At 38.5% G+C, this 23,169-nt stretch overlaps 3 protein-coding genes across 4 annotated transcripts in view; 2 read left to right on the top strand and 1 right to left on the bottom strand.

Annotated features, from left to right (window-relative positions):
* Positions 1-9,216, bottom strand: part of LOC110049744 (regulator of G protein signaling 12-like) — a 29,580-nt gene extending 20,364 nt beyond the window's left edge. Inside the window, exons 1-3 of one of the 2 annotated variants that reach the window (XM_089291922.1) lie at positions 6,623-9,216; positions 506-527; positions 18-202 (exon numbers count right to left, since the gene is read on the bottom strand). In XM_089291922.1, coding sequence (XP_089148048.1) covers positions 18-202; positions 506-527; positions 6,623-8,455 — 2,040 coding nt within the window. In that variant the 5' untranslated portion in view covers positions 8,456-9,216. The remainder of the gene's footprint in view (positions 1-17; positions 203-505; positions 528-6,622) is intronic. The other variant, XM_089291924.1, reaches the window with a different exon arrangement.
* A 3,196-nt stretch (positions 9,217-12,412) lies between these two features.
* On the top strand, positions 12,413-16,992 carry LOC110049137 (uncharacterized). The gene is made up of 4 exons (XM_020754917.2): positions 12,413-12,703; positions 14,201-14,569; positions 15,200-15,559; positions 15,926-16,992. The coding sequence occupies exons 1-4, from the start codon at positions 12,640-12,642 to the stop codon at positions 16,177-16,179; spliced, it is 1,047 nt and encodes a 348-aa protein (XP_020610576.2). The 5' UTR covers positions 12,413-12,639; the 3' UTR covers positions 16,180-16,992.
* A 913-nt stretch (positions 16,993-17,905) lies between these two features.
* LOC110050157 (uncharacterized) lies at positions 17,906-23,063 on the top strand. Its single transcript, XM_020756044.2, has 5 exons — positions 17,906-18,402; positions 18,718-18,747; positions 19,428-19,766; positions 20,340-20,669; positions 21,388-23,063. The coding sequence occupies exons 1-5, from the start codon at positions 18,339-18,341 to the stop codon at positions 21,648-21,650; spliced, it is 1,026 nt and encodes a 341-aa protein (XP_020611703.2). The 5' UTR covers positions 17,906-18,338; the 3' UTR covers positions 21,651-23,063.
* Positions 23,064-23,169: the final 106 nt, after the last annotated feature.

Here is a 23,169-nt window from a genome sequence, read left to right as displayed (position 1 = left end):
TTTTTTTGCACATGCACCTTAAAGCAGCCCAGCCCAGCAGGATCTTCCATGAGCTTGTCAAAGCCAAGTGCCCAGCGACCAACTCTTCCATCCACTTGGGACATGTCACCAGGCATGCTACTCAAGCTGTGAATACTCTGAGTACTAGAGCTGATACTCGCACTATTGTTTAATGTCTTCTTACTTGAGGATGTTCCCAAGACTGAAAAAAACAATACATAATAATTTTGTTTATAATGTGTAATGAGATCATGCCTTCACAAACTGTCAAAGGAATGACAATTTTTTTTTTTTCAAAAAAACATTTATACAGTTTAATATGATAGCAATTGACTGCTGTGAGTCTAGTCTTTGTGAATGTTGTAGTTAATTTGTGGTTTCAGTTATGTGTGGTTGGTTTTTTTCTAGCAAGTATTTTTCAATTTATTCTTATAGTTAATAAATTTACTGAGATCAAAAATTAATTTCATTGATGTCAATAATAAAACAAGTACTTGTTACTTACCTATATCTGAATGAGCTAAAGACTGGAAGGAAACAAAAAAATAATACAATTCAGTCAATAAAAGCTCAGGATCACTACAATTTAAATGGAAATTACCATATTTAAGAAATAGAAAACATGTACCATGTTTCTATTGAGATATAGAAACACGAGTGGAAGTTTGGGAGAACGAGAAATGCTGTGGGAACATGAGCCATAGGCAAGTGTTTCCACAGCTTTTTTAAAACTTTCACGAGTATTTCTATAACTTGATATAAACACAGAGAACATGTTTTCTATTTCTTTTAGAAAACGCCGTGACAAAAAAGGGAAACAACTTGTTTATTTTGATCATCAAAATGTAAATTCTCTTTGCTCGTGCCATCGTTACATCAACAGCTCGTGCAAGTTCTGCGTTTCCATCAAGTTAGAGAAACATGATTTTTAACCCATCAGCGCGCATATTTTCTTAGGGCTGTTTTCTAAAATTATATATTTACGGAGTACTAACATGACCTCCATCAGTCAGATCAGAGCAAGCTTCATGATAACTTCCAAACAATATCACCTGTTAGGTAATGTTCACATGTGAAAAGTAATGAAGTAACAGTGGAATTCTGACTGTTTCTAATAGTTTAAGAAATCAGGGGGGGGGGGGTAAAATTAGTGTTCAACTGGGGGGAAGGAAACCCCATTTGGTTCAAGCTATTGCATAGCTAAAGAAATCAAGGCTTTGAGAAACAAGGATTCCACTGCATAAAAAGTTTTGCAGACCACATCAACTAATGGTGTGAACTGAATTGACACAAGTTACTCATTATGGTCATTTTGACATCTATAGAAGACTTTTTCCTTTTATCACAAACTCATTCAAGCGTCCCTGAGATCCACTTCTCCAAGTCATATGATCTCATGCATGAAAACCCAAGATCAAATCACTAGGTTTTTTATCATAGCAGTACATGTATTTTGTAAACAGTGCCTACATTGGTCTGCCTTGTCTAGATCCTCTAGTGGATATTCTAAGAATCCACTTCTTGCATTATTGTCATCATTATGGTGTTATCACTCTATGCCCTACCAATTTACTTAATATATAAAAGAAACTAAACTGTATGGAATTTCTTTACAAGTATATCATTGTAGAAGATAACTAGATTGCGCAGGGCTACTCTTAGAGTCCTATCAGATTCTATTGCATTCTCCCCAAGGCATGATAGCTATCTTTCATATCTGAATTGCTACAAGTAAACATACATGTATCAGATATTTAAGCCTGGCAACACAACTGATAGCAATTTTGATTCAAATCTTTACACTCAAAATAAAAACTCAGCAGAGTGTAAACATAAGATACAATGCCCCTATAACGAACTGGCGGGCAATTCTGACAATGTATTCTGTGACATGTTTATCCACAAAACACATAGAAAACTGGCACTTTCTAAACTTTATTGCAATAAACATATCTAATGTGCCAAACTAAACATAAAGGGAAAGATAGTTATGATAAGACAACGTCTCCAAAATCTCCTAAACAGAGTCTTGAAGAGAATTAATTTTATGATCTTAGCACTAGATTTAAGTTCTACAGTACTCCTCACTGCAAGAACTCACTACTTTCATCAAAAGCTAAATTAGAATTCACAAAGAATGTTATGTTTACAGCTATTGAATATGTGCATGACAACAGAATATTTGGCTTTACATAAGTTATTGTCCACAACACAATCGCTAAAACAATGAAACTGACCTCAAAAGCACTTCATTTAAATACTGTGAAGACAACGGGTTTTCACAGCCTCTTGAAAGATCACACATACAATGTGCATCCTTGAACATTGTATGATCACCTTTTGGTCATGCAGCAAAACTAAATGACAACTTAATACCATTTGCAAAATTTCATTAAGAATGCCCTGAAGGAATGTAAATTGAGCATGGAGTAAATGCAGTGATTAATTCAACGCTTGAGTAATTATTACCTTGGGAAATGAAGACTAAATACAGACGAGAAAACCAAAACAATCTGAATGGCATCAACATTTACTGTTACAAACTGTAACAAGATGTCATATGATTCCATTTTCAGCTTCACAAATCCACCACAGGCACAATATCATGTACCTGTATTATAACTCATTGGTCTTCAACTTGTTTAATTTTATTTAATTGCAAGATCATTGGTCCTGTGTAAATAAGATAACAATTTGTATACCAAACATATCCCCTAGTATAAGCAGCAGCAGCATGGAGTCATATATTTTTTTCTATTGCGTTCATTTAATAACTTAGCATTACACAATACCTGAACCATTATAGATCTAAAACAATCTTCTTTCAGCCAAATTTTGTCAAAAATATTCCCCTATTCAAATTGATCTTGAAAACATTTTTATTACCTTGCCTCACAAAAAAACAGCCGAAAGACTGATTACTAACTAGAGATAGCTAAATGTATTATTTATTTGTTATTTTTAAATTGCTGATTTTTGTGTTTTATGCATGAAACATTACAGGCACGTGTACCACTTTTCTTGTACCACATTATTTCCTATCTAGACACTGCACTTTGATTTCCCATTCTCAAACACTTCAGTCTTCAAATTTTCTACCTCAAAGAATTGGTTCATGCTTAGCGTGCATATATCGAGTTATGGATGCACGCAGGAAGTTTGGATAGCACGAAAGAAGTGTAAGAGTTGCTCAAGGCAATAGCCGAGAGCAACTCCAGCTTCTTGAGTGCTCTCCAAACTTCCTCAGTGCATCCATAACTTGACATGTGCACAACTAAAAGCATGAACCAATTCTTTTATAACATGGTGAGAACAACTTGGGTGCTAAAACATGCTTTACCTGTGATTGACTACACAGTTCTCACAATGTATGGTGAAAAAAAAACAAAGGTCATTAGGATCCTAACACGCCACAATCAGTTGAGCAATGGTTGACCGAAAATGCTTAACCTGGTTTCTAAAATTGTCAATGAAAAATTCCCTGAAGCTACACATACGAAACCATACTCTATACATGACATGAATGTGTCCAAAATTATTGTTAGGCTCTAAAAAGACAGATTGCACATGCATATGGAACCTTTTATAGTACTATATATTGCATCAATAGATAACTCTCAATCTGAATCAAAAGCAACTAGGCTAAAATATATGCCCTCTACTACCTCATATTATTAGCACACTGCAATTTTATTATCGACATAAGATATTGTCATTTTCACTTTTTAAAGTTCTCAAAAATCATGTCTTTTTCTCAGGTTTTCCTAGAAAGTACATGTATGACTGATAAAAAACCATATACCTGGACAAACAATGTACATGGATAAACATACACACTACAACGTAGTAAAATCAATTCAAAATTTAACTACAGTATGTTGCACTCTGGTAACCTATCGTCTGTTGTTGATGTCTAACCATACCACTGAAATGTCTATCTAAACAAGTATAACCACACATTCCTAACATTAAAGTGATCTTCATCAAAGTGGGAACAGTCGAACCTGTAAGTAATAGCCACCCTCGGGACTAGAGGAGCTGGCCACTTAATACAGGATCACTAAAAATACTACTGGGCATCTCTACAAAAACACTTCATGCAAGGAAACAATAGGATAATAAATAACAATAACCACAGGATAACTTTTCTAACACTCTTTCAAGTGATCAATACTTTAAACAAGGTTCAATGCCAACTTGTAACTTAATGGTATAATAGACATCACATTGTGTTAAAGTATTGTGCAATAAATTGTCCTCTTCTCTTGTACAGTATAGAGTACTGTATTTTCTATGACTTACAGTTCACAACAAAATATCTCATTCCATCATTTCAAAGATGTTATATTCAATTTCATACTTGCTACGCTCAGGGTGGCCACTTAATACAGGAAAATATAACAAAGAAAGACAAACACAGGACTGCTACAGGGTGGCTGTGCCGCTTAATAGAGGTGGCCGCCTAATACAGGTAACAAATACAGCATTTGTATGAGTGAAAAATCAGGACTTTGAAAACTGGCCACTTAATAGAGGGTGGCCGCCTTATACAGGGTCATTATATACAGGTTCGACTGTAATATGACCGCCTGACACTTTGCTTGCTTTTGCCACAAAAAAATGTGGGCATGTCCAATTACAGCTAAGTTAAGCTGCTCAATCAACAAGTGGCCAAACAAAACACCACATCATTATGTAACACTGAAACATTTCAGAGTGCTAACCATTGTTTAAATACTTTGCTACCCAGTTTTTTAGCTTGACTTGAAGCCCTACTATGTATGGTTCAGTAAAGTCCTTGACAGTCCTGAACCCTGAGACATTGCTAGGGGACATCTTGTTAAACCAAACTTCTAACATTGCTTTGTAAGTGCTTACAACATTGTGATAAATAATTATTGAACTGATTGAATTGTGTCAGACACATGACTTGTTATTTAACTGTGTTCTCATGCCCTGTTCCATATGGAAAGGCAGTCGTTACAATATCAGTGGCTATTCTTAGGATAATTTTTCTAAGAATGTAGCATAAAAACTGCAAGGTACTTTTTACATGAATTACTCTGACCTTGAAAGATGAATGAAAAATGGGTGGTTGAATCACTACTAACCAAAACTACGAAAATTTAATTGAGCTAGGTTTTATGTAATTCAGAAATGTTATTACTGACGACATTCACATTTCCATCATATTTAACATGCTGACTATGATACTGCCCTGTCACTCAAAAAATATTTACTCTGTGATTTCCTTAATTAACACAACTGAGGAAGGCAAGTTATCTATTCAGTCACAATGTTGGCAAGCTGGCATGAACACAATTGAAGTGTTCATACTGGTTTTGATGAGCCAATAAGGATCTTTCAATTAGTACTTATACAATGACTTCCTGATAATGGAATTTTTTCCTATAGAAAGACTAGGGGAGGGTTTAAGATCAAGTCTAAGCAAAAAACATTTTGTTTGATTTACTTTCCTTTGCTTCAGATTATGATTATATTAAATATGTGGTCTAAAAAATGTGTGGAATCTACACTACAAACACTGATTACCCTGTTGATTTGATGTCCTCATAAAACTGTGGGCATTTTGGAAGATTCTAACAAAATCTTAGTAAAGTTTCTTACGCTTATTGCAAAAAACAACAATCTTTGGGAGTAATTTTCCTCATACATTTACACTTCTCATATGACCCTTCAAATTCCCAGACAATAAAAGCAAAATAGATATTGACTTTGTGTGGGTTCCTTTCAGATGATCTGGATCAGGATCAGTGATCTAAGATCACTCAGATCATGGTGTATCAAAGGAACCGATGAATCCATTGTGGGCAAGTATTCATCGGTTCCTTTGATACACCATGATCTGAATGATCTTGGATCACTGATCCTGACCTGGATCATCCCAAAGGAACATACCCTTAAAATAACATTCAGTTACAACAAATCCAATACCCTTTGAGACAGAGATTGCTTCTCTTTCTGCTTAGTGAGAGACGAGTGGGAACCTCTGCTCAAAACCACTTGATCCTTTGATCAGCCACTGTCCACAACCAGGCATGAATACATTAATAATCATGGTTGTACTCAAAACAATTTGTTTATCTGCAACTAGCCTGTAGTTTGCAAAGCACATGCTGGGCAGTGTAGTCTTGAATGAAGCAATTTTGGTTTAATTCATCTGTTTCTTTGTCATGAAGTACTTCAGTGCTTTAAAAAATTTCTGTAGTATTTTTACCAAATAAACAGTGGAAAAGTTAGAATACAAGTTTGATTGCAGTAGACTTTCTGCATGACAAAGTATGGCACATGCGATATAGTATGTGACAGAATTCATGCATGCACAATAGGAAATGGAGCACCTGTGAGCAGAGGTTCCCTCCTATCTCTCACCAAGCAGAAAGAGGAGAGAATCGCTGTCTTGCAGGGTATAAATTTAATTACATTGTATACCTCAGAGAAATTAGCAATAGTTTCAAATTAAATTTGAACCTTATCCATTAATATGAGCACCATGTAATTATGACCAAAATGTGATCATATTAATGGTGTTTCCCAAGTAGAGCAAACTGGCTTAAAAAAAATCTTTAACTCAAAAACACAACAGACAACTGCTACCAACCTCTTGAGAATTGCTTCGTGGTAGATCCTTTGTCCCCACTGGTCCCACCATTGCACAGTCCTGCGATTTTGTCACAAATCCTGATTCCACTAAGGTACCAACCAATGAACTGTGATGTGACCCTAGAGACATCTGAGAATCTACAGAACTCTCCCGGGAATGAAATGATGAAACACTAACTACAGGAGGAGTAGGTCTACCTGATCTACTGCTCTGCGAAGTTGCAACAGTATTCATAGCCTCCGCGTCATTCTGATGGTAGCAATCTGAGCCTACACCAGAATCATTTCTATCAGCAGTTTGAAACTGTTCATTTAGTGAAGTAACAGCTTCATGAGATTCTTGGTGATCTCCTCGTTTCAGAGGTTTAGAATCATTTTGGGTTATTGATTCTTGTGCTTGAAAAGAACCAAAATCTTCTGACAACCCATTTACCACCTGATTAACAACAAAATCAATAGTTGGAGGTTCACTTGTTGGAATATCGTCATGGTGCTGTGGTCTAAAGACCGCATCCGACTCTGATTGACTCGATGACAATGACAAAGATCGTCCTCTTAAACTTGTGTGAACTTCCCCATCACTGCTTGTTCCACCAGATTCTGAACCTGCTCTTTCCTTAAACATGCCAGTTATACATCTCAGGATAGGGCTGGAGGATGCAGGGAACTCCATACAGCCATCATCCCCATCCTGGGGGGTGCATAGTATACCGTACTTTTCAGCAATGCGCTGATGAGCTTGATGAGATTTCAGTTCTGGATTCACAGAGAAGACATGACAAGAACAATTCACAGTGCTTTGGATGTCGATTCTGTGATTATTTGAAGCAGGCCAGCTGCTCTTCTTTTCTAAGGATGGCTCATTAGTTTTCCTGGTTACAATACCAAACACCCTTTTATCATCTGAGCAAAGGCCAGTAAATGCCAGGGACTTCAAAGGGTACATCACAATGGTTCTCTTCTCGTTGTCCAAAAGTTTTATTCCAATCAAAGAGATTTCCATCAAGAAGAACACATGAACTTTTTGCTGGGCCCGTAGACGTCGAACGCAATTTCGAATTGCGGTCAAACTCGCGGCCGGCAGACTAGACGCTGCCGGCAATTCAATTGAACCTAAATAGCCGACAACTGATCGTAAATCCGGCTCAAGGTCGATATCTGCCTCCACATAGCCTTTCAACGGCGTCATCTTCGGATAAAGAAGCCGAGATAACTTTGGAGAGGAAGAACTGTTGGATCCAACATCTCCCTCGCTAGACCTCCTACTACTGGCATAACTCTGAGCAGGCGAAGAACCAGGAACAGAGCTTTCTGATCTTATACTCTCGCAGAACGAGGCTTTGAGCTCTTCGTCACTGACAACCTCATCTTCAGAGATGAATTTTCCGTTGGATAAAGATTTACTCAGTGAAGGCGAATCCCCGAATAATTGTCCTGATTTTAATTCCTCAACGACTTTATCCACTCGATTCAATATCGTTTCGTTAATCGCTTCTTCTTGTTGATTCTCGACGTTCATTCTATCCTCGTCATTCCGTAGTCTCTGAAATTCCGCGCGCTTTCGAACTCCCAATTGAACCATCCCGTCCGGCGATCGCGCAATAAGTTTGACAACTTGTTCATGAGGTGCTCTCTCCACGGAAGCCCCATTTACTTCAATTATCTGATCACCTGGCTTCAAGCCTGCTCTATGAGCAGGGCTTCCCGCTATAATACAGCTCAGTACACATGGTCCCTGGCTGGAAAGCGTAAATCCAAATCCACCAGGTCGACGGTATAATTCAACTGTTCGAACTGGATTCTCTTTCGACGGATTATAAGACGGTTGCATGTCGTATTAAAGAAATTCCAATTAAAACACTTTGTACAAAAAATTTGTTATCGCTTCTGGCCCACCGCATATTCACCTACACAATCTGTGGAAGACTGTTCTCTGTTTCAAGCCACACTGCTGCTGCCATACAAGATTTCCCACACGATAAACGTCCACGGCCAAAAAACAACAAAATCGAAAACACGTCTGAGAAAGTATCGAGAAGAAGTTGCCCATCTACTGGTTCACACCTTCGGATATGTCAATAAATTGCTCATAACACACCAAATGTTCCGCCATCGAAGATGTACAAGGCCCTTTGCAGATAATAAATAGCTTATTGTGTCTTTCACCTTTCAATTAGCAAAAGAAATGGTTCTCACATGCGGCTTTCGTTCAACTCGCCGCGATAAAGGCTTCAGAATTGTATTGTTTAGTGCAAAGACGAACGTAACCGACTGCGTCACGTGTCGGAGAGAAGGCATTTTCATTGGTTCGAGTATGATTTGTTGTGTAAATTTGCGGGGGAGATATTTCGTGACACATATTTGCGTTTCGCAAACTTATAAACATTCTATTCACACATCAAGAGGATAGTCTCCCTTTTGCTTACTTTTCTGATGATTAAATGATCGTAGAATATTTTTTCTGTATCATATCGCACATAGTTTATGTGGCGCCACCGAATCAAAGCGTGGGAAAACATTTTAAGGATACCTCCGAATTGCCAATTATCGATTATCAAATAACAAATTAAACAATATCCTAAATATCGATGGGAAACAAATAAATAGCGAAATTGCTTTGAAGTGTTTGATTGAGCAAAAATATTGTCATTGGCATAGGATTGTTAAGGGCAAGGTTAAGCAAATTTTAGATTTACATCGACAAACCAGCGTTGCAAATCAGCCAATTTGATCCCTAACAGCTAAATTTCCCTGCAGGGGAGACATTTATTGGGTTTCGCTAATTTCAACTAATTGCACTAATAAATGAATTTGGAAAATTTTTGAGTCTGAGTCTCTGAAGATTAAAGGCTAATAGCACCTCTCCTAGCAACAAACCTCTGGCAACATTTAATAGAACTTCCGGCTGATCGTCTTTCGCAACCGCAGTTCTAAATATAGCTCAAACGAAACGTGCTTTGATGAAAAGGAGAGACCGCAGGCTATAAAGTTAAATCAGGATATGCTGATTGAACAGTCGTTCTGGTATGTTATTTTAGGGATATTGTTCCTTCACCGTTAACGGCGACTGACTACATGAGTGAGCTTCACTTGCACTGATCAAGGAAACGAGAGGAAAAAGTGAAGGGAAAATGAAGAGTGACAGTGGAAACCATGTTAAATTCCTGAGTTCACCATCTTTTACGGTATTGGTGGCCACAAAACAAGTCATGGCAAAAAAGACTGTTTGAAGAGCGGAACCATGTTTTCACAACTAGATTCTGATCAAACTGACCAGGACAGTACGGCCATCGTTTATAGCTCGGCAATTTTTCTTTACTACATTTATTCGAAAAGTTTTTCTGTTAGCTAGTTCCTCGACCATCGCTTCTCCAAGAGTACCCTTTACAGCAACACTTTGTATCGACTCAGATTATGTCTCCTTCCTTCAACTCATTTCACAATTTCATATACTTCATCCAATCTCACTCGTTACTCACATGTTTCCTCGCATCTGCTCCCATGTGACTTCGGCGATGTAGTCTAATGCCCCAATTTCTCAAACATCTGGATTTTCTTTTGCTCTACAACTTCTTTCTTTTGTTCTGAATAAACTTGATTTGAGGATTACCCAATCAGAAACATAGACGACGACATTTCGCTTATTCATTTTCCTCGAGCGAAGCGAGAGGGCAATCTTCGAGCGACGAATTAGTCGCGGGCGTGAGCGACGTAAGGAAGAAGTATTGAAAAGGACTTTTAGGCCCAGTTCAGGCGTCGTGCTTCTGTCGTGCCGAACTAAATTGCAATTAGGTTCGACTATGGCACGGCAGAAAAACAACTCTGATTCAGACGTCGTGCCAGATTCAAACCAAATTCAGGATATACTGATGCCTCGTAACAATTCTCCTCCCAACTCCCCGTGGGAACGCAATCTCGCCAAAATACATTAATGTAATTTATGAATTTTGTTTAGCGCGGCAGAAGCACGACGTTTGAATCGCTGCCGTGCCAGAGTCGTGTAGCACGGCAGAGCTCGTCGAACTTAATTGCTTGCCGAACTTAATTCAAAAGTTTGATTCAGACGTCGTGCTTCTGCCGTGCTTTTGTCGAACTAAATTCCTGAATTTAGTTTGGCACGGCAAAAGCACGACGTTTGAACTGGGCGTTAGCCAGTCTATGTGTAGCCCTACGTGCGCTACACTGCACCCATATATACACTGCGCTGCAATGCAAGGCACTTCTCTATAGAATAGCCACAGTGCACTTAGTCTGAGGGCAACCTCTCTTGGATGGCAGCTCTTAGAGTAGGCTGTGCTCCTTCCACCCTTACACCTGCTCTAGGAGCTGCCAAGGGAGCTTGCTTACTGGCCACACTAGTACTGTACGTATACTGCTCTGCTCCACACTGCACCGCGCTGCTCTGTACCACACTGTTTTGTAGTACATTGTGCTGGGCTACACTGCGCCCAAGACCAAACAATTTTTTTAGGGAAAGTGTGGAGCCCAGTTCATGAAAGCCTTTGGCACTAGCATAAGAAATAACTCAAGCATAAGCTTCGTATAAACGAAGGCGACGTTTGCGCAAGTACACCTGAAGAAGAAGTTTTTTGTTCATCTTGTGCTTACTGTTTAATACGCTCACGTCGTTGAATTGTGTCACGGCACCCGTGTGTGAACAGGAATGTGGCGTGCACATCCATATCCTTATCACGCCTCTCGGTAGCATGTGCTTACGACATTAGGATCAGATCGAATTGTATATGACTTCCTTTAGATACCTCTGAAGCGGTGTCATCAGTCATACGACTGTTTTGGTCCCTTCTCTTTCTGTCTTGTACTCTCTTTCCTCTTTCTTGTACTCAAGTTAACTTGAAACTGCGCAATTTTATGTTTATTTTGCTGTTGTGTGATGAAAACATCATTATAGTGCGACTACTCGAAACAACGCCACCAACAATGGCCTTGGTTCAAGTAGTTTGCACTGTAATTCAGATGCCCTTTCTAATTGTTTTATATCCTTTTAAATGAATTGCAAACAAGTAATGTTAACGTTTCTGAGCTGTTATAACTGTTTTTTTGTTTTTGTTTTTCTAATTATTTAGAATGCATATTTTTTATATGACTTGGATTTTCCTTTTCTTTAAACGAAAAAGGCAAAATGGATAACTACGTCCCAGACTAATCTGAACAGCTCAAAACACATATATCCTCTCCATTCCCCCTTTCTCTCTCTTTTAGGAAGTTCTAGAGACCCTGCATATGTTTCACAGCTTACTAATGCCTCACCCTGTTCCTACGGAACGACAAGCTGTCACTTGTCGGCTAAACAACGCAAAGTGAAAATGATGTTAAGATAAACAAATTCAGAGAAAATGGTGGTCAGCGGTGAAAAACTGGACAATTTTTGTTCTACGGGTGACCGCTTTTGAGAGCATTGTCCTTGATAGGTAACGAGGAGGTTGCTTCAGCTTATTGTGCCAAACTTCCGGCTGTCTTGAAAGTTTTACTAACTTCCTAATCTTACAAGTTTTACCCGTACAGGTACTGAATCCATCCATTAGAAACAGGACCCCTTAAGTGATGACACTCCTTAAAAGAAACCTACGCGAATCAAAATACACGAAAGTTTAGAAAATGAAAGTAAATATTTTTCTGACCTTTCCCAACGAAACCCGGCTTTTATGACACAAACATAAATATCGCAAGTGTGTATAAAAAAAAAAAAAAGACGCGTGTGTTGATAGGGATATACATACACGATAAACGCCGGAAGGAAGACGTAATGTTCCTGTCATCATAATCATCATAATCATCATTATTTCTCATCGCCCCCAGTGGGGCATAGGGTGCAATGTGTTCCTGTGTTTCCCCGTAAATATTTTCATTATCTCATTGTCAGCGGTTAGACGTCATTGGCAGATAATAATAAAAGCTTCAGCTCAGCAGAAATTGATACAATGAGCGGAAGGGCTATTATATGGGAATTATATCAGTTAACTCGACCTCCGCTTTGCGTAAGGTATAGAGAAACGAATGATCATTCAAACGATGATTTCGGTTTTCTGGATCGCGTGGATTTTGACGGCAGCTTTAATGGGTAAGTCTCTGAGCAGGACATGATTATTTAACGATATTTGCTGGCTACTACGACCGATCGATAGAAAATATATGCTCGCGTGGTTGTAGTATATAGAATCTATCTTGGCACGGCTAAGACTTCCGACAACGCTTTTAACCGGTTGTGGCGATTGGAGTAGGAGGTTAATGTCAATTTGTGCAATGCGCCTTAGCAAGCAAGTTGCCCTCACATGTTGTACCTCTCTTGTCCGCGCGTTATCATCTTCCAGTATCTTCTCACGGGAACTTTGTATAAAACGTGACCACCCGATCGTCAAGAATCCATGCTTTGACTTATATACTGAGTACAGTTAATAATTGTTACTCAGTAGTGTATCGAAGCGTAGCAGGAACACACGAATTGATCGTCCAGAAATGCAGGATGATAAGCTTAAATATCTCCAGTCACTGACCTTTTGGTTCCAGATGATAAATTATTTACAATGACCCAAAATCTCTGCGCCATTTGCATGTTACCGAGACATCTTGTGACAAGTTCAATTCGCTTAAGGCCTGACCGCAGTCATACTGAATGTTTTTTAAAGCTAGGCATTTTTCTAAACTCTTTCCAATGATTTACAAAATAACGTTATGTCGATCATATTAATGCGAGCATAGTTTGTTTCTGTTTTTACGTATATGGCAAAGTTTAGATTTCATGCTGTGAGTTAGAGAAAGAAAACTGAACTATCTATATCGGTATGAAAGTTATGACTTCCCTTTCCGTTTTTAGTTTCGGTCTGTTACATACAGAGGAACAAAATTCGACAAGAATCTTAGGTCAGTTTAAGACAGCAATTAAAAACTGCATCAGAATGGAGAGACTATTTACAAAGAACTGATGTGATCAACCATCCTCTTTGCATTTGACTGATCAGTTTCACTGATAAAAAACTTACTCTAAGATGTCTAAAATGTTGTTGTTGTTCAGCCTTCAAACTGCCTTCTCGTCTTTCTGTTGCCTCCTCCCATGTCATATTGAGATGTACTGACCCTGAGACACTGACATGATCGTATGGTCAGATTGAAATATCTGCTGATCTAATTGTTTTTAGCAAAATCCATTAGCGTGCACGAAACTTAATCGATAAGTCACGCGATAAACAAGTCACGCGACCTTGGCTGTCATGTTGGATTCTGGATAACGCAAGACCTTTTTATTGTGATGTAATCGGTTAAAACTTCCTAAACTTACTAAAATCCTTAACACATATTTGACCAACCAGTCTGACAAAAAAAAAATTAAATGCCGTTGATAAAAATAATAATAGCGTGAACCAAGAGAGGATGATCTTGTACATGTTGTAGATGCTCCCAGCCTGTAACTCAGGTTAAACGGTTTTGCTCTCTCCTTCAAAAATCAGCATTGACTCTCTTTTCTTTTTTGCCCTTTTCATTTTACCGCAAAAAAGGTCATCATTAGCATTGAGGTAGTACTCCTTATGAAAGAAAATACTGATTTATAACTCTTTTTCAGAGATTACAAAAACAACATCGACAGACACAACAATACAAGCATGTATTAATGGAGTGTTAACGTTAAGTTGCAAGGCTGTTAAAAACACGGATACGAATCATGAAGTTGAGTGGAAAATACAGTTTCCTGGCACTGGATGGAAGAAGTTCTTTTACTGTAGGCACAAGTCCGACGTGCGCTGTGGTGTACGGAAGTCAACGTTACCACTAGGGTTCAAAGCACTGAGCAATCCCGACGGCAACGCGACCTTAGTGCGCTCAGAAAGGAATGCCGCGTATGACCACGCCTGGATATTGTGTCAAGTTCACAGCCTCTCCGACCACTCTAAAGTATCTAATCATCTCTACAATGTCAGCTTTACCACACGGTGTAAGTTTAGTCAGCTTGTCGGCTTACTTGTCATCGATCACATTGACGTGCTAGTATGAGAGAGAAATCTTATTGTGACACTAATTAAAGAAAGAGGAATAGAGGCTCTTGATGAACGACAGAATGACCGTGGGGGAAGAGACTCTAACGTAAGACGGAGGAATAGGATGGGTGCCTGGTACCATATTTTAAGACATAGAAATAGCGGGGCTTGGGAAGGCGGGCTGGGGGGGGGGGGGGTGGCATTATGTAAGTAAGATAGAGGAATCGAAGGAGTGGGGTCCCTGATGTAAGAAAGGGTAATCGGCGTAACAATAGAGACTCCGAGTAAAGGAAGAAGAATTGTGGTGGTGTGGAACACAATTAAGAAAAAGGACTTGTGCGAGTGATGAGGAACCTAAAGGAGGACTCGTAGGGGTAGGGTATGTTACCCACTCCTATGAGTGTAAGAGACTCTTCAATATCGTAAGGATTTTGTATTTGTATGGACTGGGAAATTGGAGGACAATTCAAGCATATTATCAGGCAAGATTCAGTTCTATAGTGCTAGTTGCAATATATGTCTTAATGGAAACAAATTTATTGTTTGAACTGCAGACTTAACTGATATTTCCTCTCTTTCACGTGTAGGTGTGTGGACTGAACAGGGGCACAATCTTAACTTAACAAAGATCCTGCTAATGAACGAGATACAATGTGCATATGTGGTGGATATAGAGTGGTACGATGGCAATGGAAACAGATTTGCCTACTGCAATTCGTGTCAGAGATGTACAAAAACAAACAACACTGGAGGTAATCATCCAGTAGCGATTTTCTGGAGCAGAGTACAGATTATAAGAGGCTCATTAATGCTGACAACAATTCAGGATAGCGATAACAAGAGCAAGATAATAATCAAGATACATTCGAAAACACCTCCAAATAACATGGAAACGCCAAGTACGCATACGATACAGATTTTTGTCCACACAAGCCTTGGCACTACAGGTAACTAATTATGTCGATTTTTAGTTTGCAGCATTTGAAGAAATAGTTTACCAGCTGCAATGGTCATCAACGTTTCTTAAAAATGGTTATCTTTATCCCCCATCCCCCGTTTCCCATACCCACAAGCCTAATGCAATGTCAAGTTTTATCCATCAATCGTGTGACACTATTTCAACATTGTTTCGGGAAGGGGGTAGTATTTCAAAAATTAAATGATGACTTCTGAACCTAAAGGAATTTGTCCCTGGGTGCCATTTTATTGATTGTCCCGAGGACTTTTCAGTGCTATTTAAAGCGACTTTTCTTTGTTCTCTTATTTCAATCCGTAATCCTGTTCTGATTGTTTTTACCACTGTGTAATTTCAGCGACAAGTTCTGTTACAACTGCTTTAGTGGAGTCCACTTCAAGAGTTACGTCACAAGCTGACTTAGGAACAACTAGATCCAGTCTCCCTTCATCTAGACCATCAAATCCAGGCAATGTTTCTGTTACTCCGCCTTCTGCTACCAGTTTGGATTCTAGATCTCTGACAAGGAGCGATGCCTCCGCTACAATTGGACAACTTTGGACAATGGTTTTGATAGCGGCAACTAGCCTTCTTTGCATCTATCTGAGATGATAAAAACGTATCTCCTGACTTGAGAGGAAGAAACCAAATGGTCGATACCAGTAGCCCATTGGCCTCTTTGTCTTTCAAAGAAGACATTGTGCTTGTGGGTCTGTGTCGATATTTATTACCTGGCGGTGAGGAATGAGTAGTCGCAAACTCTCCGTTAACGAGTGGTCGCAAACACTCCGTTAACGTAGCTAATAAAACTAGCATCACACGGGGTCGTTATCAGCCTGGCACTGACTTTCCACTGTTGTCGCAGACATTGTGAATTGCAACGGAAATTAGTTTCACAACATTTGTGAAGACAACATTAGCGAAACTATTACTTTAATATTTCTTCGACCGTAAGAATAATCAAAATGACAATTTTTTAGTCCAAATATAAGTTAAGGAAGTGACCTATGTTCTATGACGAGAGCTTTGATCTGTACAAACGACGGCTCTACGATGTAAAGTACTAACTCGGGATCGAACAGTTTGTGTGAACGTGGCTTCCACATTGCATATAGTGTACGAATACTTACCTCGTTTTATTTACATTCTTATATATTTATTCCAAGTTGTGAAGGCACAAGGCTAATTTACAAGGAAAAAAATATCTTAAAGCGATTCATTTAATTTATAAACGCAACAAAAGCTAGGTGTATTACAGTTTTTCTGTTAAAAAGTCCAATGACATTATCCGTTGAAACATATAGGGCCCGTTATGAGAGTAGGTCAACAAGACGCCAATCGAGCGATATACACCTAGTCTACGTATTAAAGAATTGTTACATTATTACATCAGAAAGCAAATAAATGATAAGGCACATTCTGTTATGTAATGTAGAAACTTAATTAATTAATTAATTAATAGACGGTAACACTTGACAGTGACTAAAGTTACTGATTAACTTATGGCCCTGTTCATTACTACGAGAATTACAGAAAAGGCTAAGTTCTCTCCCCTAACTTTAAAATTAAATTTTGATATACTGAGCGGACATAGAAGCGAGTTTTTCTCAAACTCGACGCAGCTTTCGTTTGCGCGCACAACTGATCTCTCTGGTTTTGCGATCACGGTTACGTTTAGCCAATAATACTGTGATTCAATGTAACCGCTGTAATTTACAATACATAGGAGAGACGAAACGACGTTGAAAAGACCGATTTAATGAACACCGCCGCACCGCAGATAACCCTAATACCAAATCTAAACGTACTACAGTCGCAGAGCATTTCCTGTCCTCTCCTAACCACACTACTAACGACATACCATTAATCCCCATCGAAAAAATCTTTTCCAACCGAGACTCCATCCGTAAGGCCAGGAAAACTTTTTAATTCAAAAAGGCAGAACAATTGATCCCGATGGTCTGAACATCCACGATGAAACATATTAATTGTTTCCTTTTATTATGTTATTTCGTTATTCTATTTTTAATACCATATGCTTATCTTTAATTTTCACTGTCAATTATTTTTACGTATTTCTGGTATTCTCGTTGTGCCTGAAAAAGGCTGGTTTGGCCAGCCGAAATATAGTACACCTTAGAAAAAATCATCCTACGTTGTCTTGGTTTCTGCTTTTACATTCTTCATTTTATATGTGAAACCGATTAGAGGTCTCGAATCGCCATGCTATTTGTTTTTGTACACCATGAATTCATGAAACACGTAATTGTTTTACGACGATTTTCCGGAAGCATGCTAAAATCTGCTGAGCTAGCATAACAATAACAATGAAATACTTGTCACACTTTCACTTATCTCGCGTAACGCGGCCATGCCGAGGGTAGGCGGTGAACGCAAGCCACATTGCTGTGCTAACTTGAGCAAGGGCCATAAGTGAAAGTGTGATAAATGTTCCTCTGATAGAAATTAGAGGACCCAAGCTGGTCGTTTATCGGTTGGTTATCGATTGTCCGATAGCAATCGATAATAGCTACAATAATAAACTACAATATTTGTAATAGATTTCCCATGACAGATCACGCCAGGTTACGGAAGCCCGATTACGCGGACGTCACTGGTGCCGAAAATTGTTGTCGTATGTCATCGAGTGTCGAGTAAGGGGAATTTTATTCTATCACTTTCGATTCTTGGATTACATCGAGTAAAATCGTTTTGATGGTATACTTTAAGAAAGGACAGAAAGGTTTTTCAGAGATATTGCTTGGAATATCATGCAAGGGTTTGCCTATTCACGTTACTCGACTGTGTGGACATACGTGGCGACTTTTATCGTGTGTAAGTAAGAAAACAACCACGTGAACGTATGAAACCAACAGAAGTCAGTTAGTGATTTATTTTGCTTTTAATCGGGCACGTCGACTGACCCTTTGAAAGATGGTAAAGCCGACTAGCGTTCCAGCCTGAGATCTTTCCCAATCTATTTGTTTAACCTGATTTTGTCGCTCTCGTTTGTGTCTGTAATTTATTCGACTATACAGGACGTAACTATATTAATACAAACATGAACTAGAGTGGTATGATTTGTCCTGTTATGTGATACCTAAAATATTTACCGAGTATGCATTTAATGATTTATTTTTCTCCAAACAGGGCTCAGTTTAGCCTACATACCCACTGAAGGTAAGGATGTTGACTTAATTTATTTTAAGATTGCAACTCTGATGAAGGTGGACAGAAGGAACCGAAAATTTAAAACAGAAAACAACAAATCAGATAACAAAAACCTTAGCATGCTTAGAGAATGCCTACTATCGATCGCAACACTGCAAGCGGGAAAACTACCTTTTGTTCCAGGGAAAACTCCCGCCTCATTGTAAACATATTTTTTGATTCATTCAAACAAGCATTTTAATGAAGTCCTTTGCTTACAATGAAAGAAAAGTTGCCTGCACGACATAAACATAATCAACTACTGCACGTAAGAATTTGTAAAAGCTTACATTGAATATTCTTTGCTCCCTTCTGAGACGCAAATTTGGCAACAAATTATTTCGAATTGGGACTTTTGTTTCCCAACCACAAGGACGTGACGTCTCAAAAGTACTTCAAAAAGGATTTTTACCTATATGTCAAATATGGAAACCGCGGTAATGGATGAAAATTGTCACGTTCGACAATTTTCACGTCGTCACGCGATCACGCGATCATGCAAAAATCGAATATTGAAACTGGTAAGGTTCTTTTCACGTTATGGAAAATTGAAGCCATGAAATAAGCAAAGGAATTTAATCGTGTGTTCTTCTGGAGTTTCATTGCAGAAGGTCAAAGTTTATTTTCTCTTTCTGTATGTACTAAACCAGGAGGCACTTGCTTCGATGAACGTCTAAACTATCGCTGCGAGGGTCTAAATAGAGTGGATAAGTCCATCAAGGATGTTGAATGGAGAGCTAAAAATTCTAAAAGCAACCAATGGATTCGGACCACTTACTGCAATGGGTTTATGACCTGTATAGTCGAGCAACCAATGTTACCAAACGGAGTCAAAGTGACGAACATTTCCAACGGTACCCTGACGTTACAACCCTCAGCGAAGACCGTGACTGATGACATCATTGAGTTAAAATGTCTGGTTCATTACACGGACTCTACCATAAATACTCCTCGTGTTGTCAAGATCCACTACAGCAACTTTACCGTCTGTAAGTTCAGATGTCCTGCCTGTTAATCGATAGGTCTGATGCCATTCCGGCAAAATCTCCGACAAAGTAGACAGAAAGTGATCTTAGATGTGGTCAGTTGTGCGCGAAATTTCGCAGCGATTTTCTGGCTAATCCGTTAGTGAATTTTGGTGTAATTGAAAAAAACATTCCTTATTTTAAAGCCGTAGAAATGATGACATAAAATTCCGAACTTTGCACTGAAATCACCATCTGCAGCCAAGTGGTTCTACTTGAGTTTTTTGAATATTTTATGACACCATTTCTATGGCAATGATCAGCCTTTATAGGTAAAAACGTAATTGCAAACATAAAATAGCCAAAACAATTACAGCTAGGAAAAAGTGTTGACCATGGACAAATGAGTTCGATTTGTTCATTATGTACTCAGACCTTTTCATGACTTTATTTATCTTCGAGCTTCAGTAATCACAGACTGACAAAAATACAGACAGATATGTACAAATCCTGCGTAGATGCGGTTCACACGTTACTTGCATTTGTAAAAATAAATTACCTCTGACCTGCTGAACACTGCATTTCTAATTCTTTCAGGTATCAGGGCTCAGAAAGCTTCGGACGTAAACTTCACCAAGGTCTTGAGGAACATATTACCATGGCAACGAGTCGTAGATATCGAATTTTACGACACCAACAAAAGCAAGCTTGCGTACTGTCACACAAGTAACTGCATAAAGGAATCAATCGGAAGCAGCGATGCAGTTCCAGTTTTCTGGAACAGATTACGGGTCAAACACGGCTCGTTACTGCTGACCAGAATTAACGAGAGTGACGACGAGCTCGAGATTAGAGTCAAAGTGCACTTGAATGATGATTCAGCACGTGTTTACACCTTCGAGATCCTTGTGGTGAACGGTTCTCAAGGTAATTTGCTCTCTTCTCTGTCTTTCTCATTCAAACAGGCCTCTGTAATTTCCATGGTTAATTTTGACCTAGAATTGCACTGACAAATTTCGTATGCATATTAGGACAAAAAAAGGAACATTATACTTCTAGTAATTCTTCCACACCCGCTATAGGAACTTGGCTACCATGATGTTGAACATTGTCCAATTCCCAATTGCGGTACTATTTCCCGGTGCGAAAGGGGGAGAAAACGTATGAATTGGCCAGAAAAATTAGAGTTTAATAAAAGAGAGAGCAACTTTTTTAAATTCGCTGAATGCTGTGTCAGGTTTCACTGACTTCGTTGTCATCAAAATGTTAGAGCGATGTTTTGAGAAAAAAATGATGCCTACAATAAATGTTGTTTGCTTTTTAATTGATTAAAATATGCTTTATGAGCTTTTTCTAAAGAATATACGAGGTAAATTTTCTAGTCAATTTCTGTATACCAACCTTGTTCTTTAATCCGGTTCTCACTGCAACTGGCCAGACGTACTACTGCGTCAAAGGTGGCCCTGCATTCTGTGGCTGCTCTCAAGTTTTATTGAACTACTGTAGCTGAGTACCTTAGGTTAAAAGCATCGGAAGGATTACAAGTCACTAAAGTACCACTCTAACTCGATACCTTTACTTGCTCATGTGTAAACTCAGTCTGCTTGAGCTGAGTTTGAGCTGACCTACCTTTGTATGATTCCAGAAACCGAGATAGCATCACTTGCAACAGCAACAGCAACACCAACAGCAATTCTAACAACAACACCAACAGCAACACTGGCCGTAACAGCAACAGCAACACCAACGGAAACTAAAAGTTCCAGTACCTCTCCTTCTTGGCATCCTGAAACACCAACAACCGAAAGTATTCGTGGGTTAAAAAGTGTTTCAGCTGTACTTGGACAAGACTGGACAGCGGTTTTGATAGTGGTAGCCGTCTTCCTTGGCATCGTATTTGGAGACTGAAGAGATAAGCTGTTTTCGATAAATTATAATTCAGCCTGGCAGAGAGCTTAGGAAATTGAATGACTATGTTTATTCATTTCTCTTGTTCTTGTCTCGAGGCCTCACTATCAAGCCGAATGAGGCTATTGGCTAAGTTTAAATAACTGTGATTCTGGATTGGAGAGTGGACTTTTTCTTACGCTGTGTCTTAAAGGGGGAATTTCCGGTTAGATCACTACATGGTCAGATCGTTTCAAGTCAGATCGTTCCACAAAAGATCATTTCGCTCACAAAATGACAAGAGAACTTTCTTCCTGAAAGATAAACGACGCACTCAATGTTTATATCGTTTCACGGACCGAGTTTATACAAATTTCCATCTTCCTTGACTGTGTTCAAACTTACTTTTCCAGGTCCCGGTTCGAGGAACGATCTGACTTGAAACGATCGATCTGACCATGAAACCATCTAACACGATACCTAAATCGGTCTTAAGTGTTCCCACCGTAACATTAGTCATAGAAGATAGTCGCACAAAATGTTTAATTTTCACTCTCAACAATTAACTCCAGCATTTTAGAGCAACGACGTAATGCAGTTGAGTGTTTTAGTTTACAATGGGTTATTTTAGTCTAGATCTTTTACAGCAGAACCGCGTTTTTGACAATGACTCGGATGGATTGTTAGATAATGTGGAGTAATAAGCCTGAAATTTTATATTCAATTTTACTTGCCATTTATTTATTCTAGCTCATACTTATTTTTTAGAGCACGTTATTAATATACAGTATATATTTTTAAGGTAGTACTAGACGTTGATGCAGATATACTTTAAGTTCATGTACAGTACGAAAACTTTACTTTATTACGTATTTATTGACGGTTCTTAAAAAGTTCTACCATGTTTACATTAATTTTATAATGCTTTGTTATCGTCAGGTGTATATAGTTATCAAGATTGAAAATTGATATCACTTTTTAAAATGGTCGACTTATAGTAATACAAGAACATATTTATAAGAGAAAGACGCGACTCGAGATCTTCGTCGGCTTCGAGCGAAAGAGAAAAATAATATGGAAGTCTACCATGATTAGTGATTCATATCAAGTTGTACGGTTTAATATATAAGTATCCAAAAAAATTGCGGTTAAGAACAAAAATATAATATAATTAAGACGGTTAACTTAAAAAGCTCTGGTATAAGAGCATCACCGTGCAAATCAACTATTTTATAACTGTGTTTTTCACATATTCGTGATAACAAAATATCCTTAATGTCAAAGGTTTTGAATGATCTCAATTTCCAATAGTGTAAATACGCAATAAACAAGTTGACACGCACACCCAGTAGTCTTGTATGTAATGCGCTTCAATCCACGCTACAATAAGTAATAAAAATATTTGTATAATAAAAATATTTATGTAGCGCCAAATCCACTAATTGTCTTATTGACTTCACGGAGCGCTACAGCAAAGGAATAATCTATAACAAGACAGGATTATGTGGGACATCATCTCTTATCTGTAAGGCTTGGTACA

Source organism: Orbicella faveolata, unplaced genomic scaffold, assembly GCF_042242905.1.
Source record: "Orbicella faveolata isolate gen_17 unplaced genomic scaffold, um_ofav_v1 contig_1, whole genome shotgun sequence".
Taxonomy (NCBI): Eukaryota; Metazoa; Cnidaria; class Anthozoa; order Scleractinia; family Merulinidae; genus Orbicella; species Orbicella faveolata.
The sequence above is the reverse complement of the archived record's forward strand: the minus strand, read 5'-3'. Positions and strand labels throughout refer to the sequence as shown.

Bases quoted from the DNA above. Each gene is read 5' to 3' on its own strand.
- LOC110049137 (XM_020754917.2), top strand. From the start codon at position 12,640: ATGATCATTCAAACGATGATTTCGGTTTTCTGGATCGCGTGGATTTTG. The intron at 12,704-14,200 runs GTAAGTCTCTGA...ACTCTTTTTCAG, and splicing joins TTTGACGGCAGCTTTAATGG to AGATTACAAAAACAACATCG. The intron at 15,560-15,925 runs GTAACTAATTAT...GTGTAATTTCAG, and splicing joins CACAAGCCTTGGCACTACAG to CGACAAGTTCTGTTACAACT.
- LOC110050157 (XM_020756044.2), top strand. From the start codon at position 18,339: ATGCAAGGGTTTGCCTATTCACGTTACTCGACTGTGTGGACATACGTG. The intron at 18,403-18,717 runs GTAAGTAAGAAA...TTCTCCAAACAG, and splicing joins CGTGGCGACTTTTATCGTGT to GGCTCAGTTTAGCCTACATA. The intron at 19,767-20,339 runs GTAAGTTCAGAT...TAATTCTTTCAG, and splicing joins CTACAGCAACTTTACCGTCT to GTATCAGGGCTCAGAAAGCT.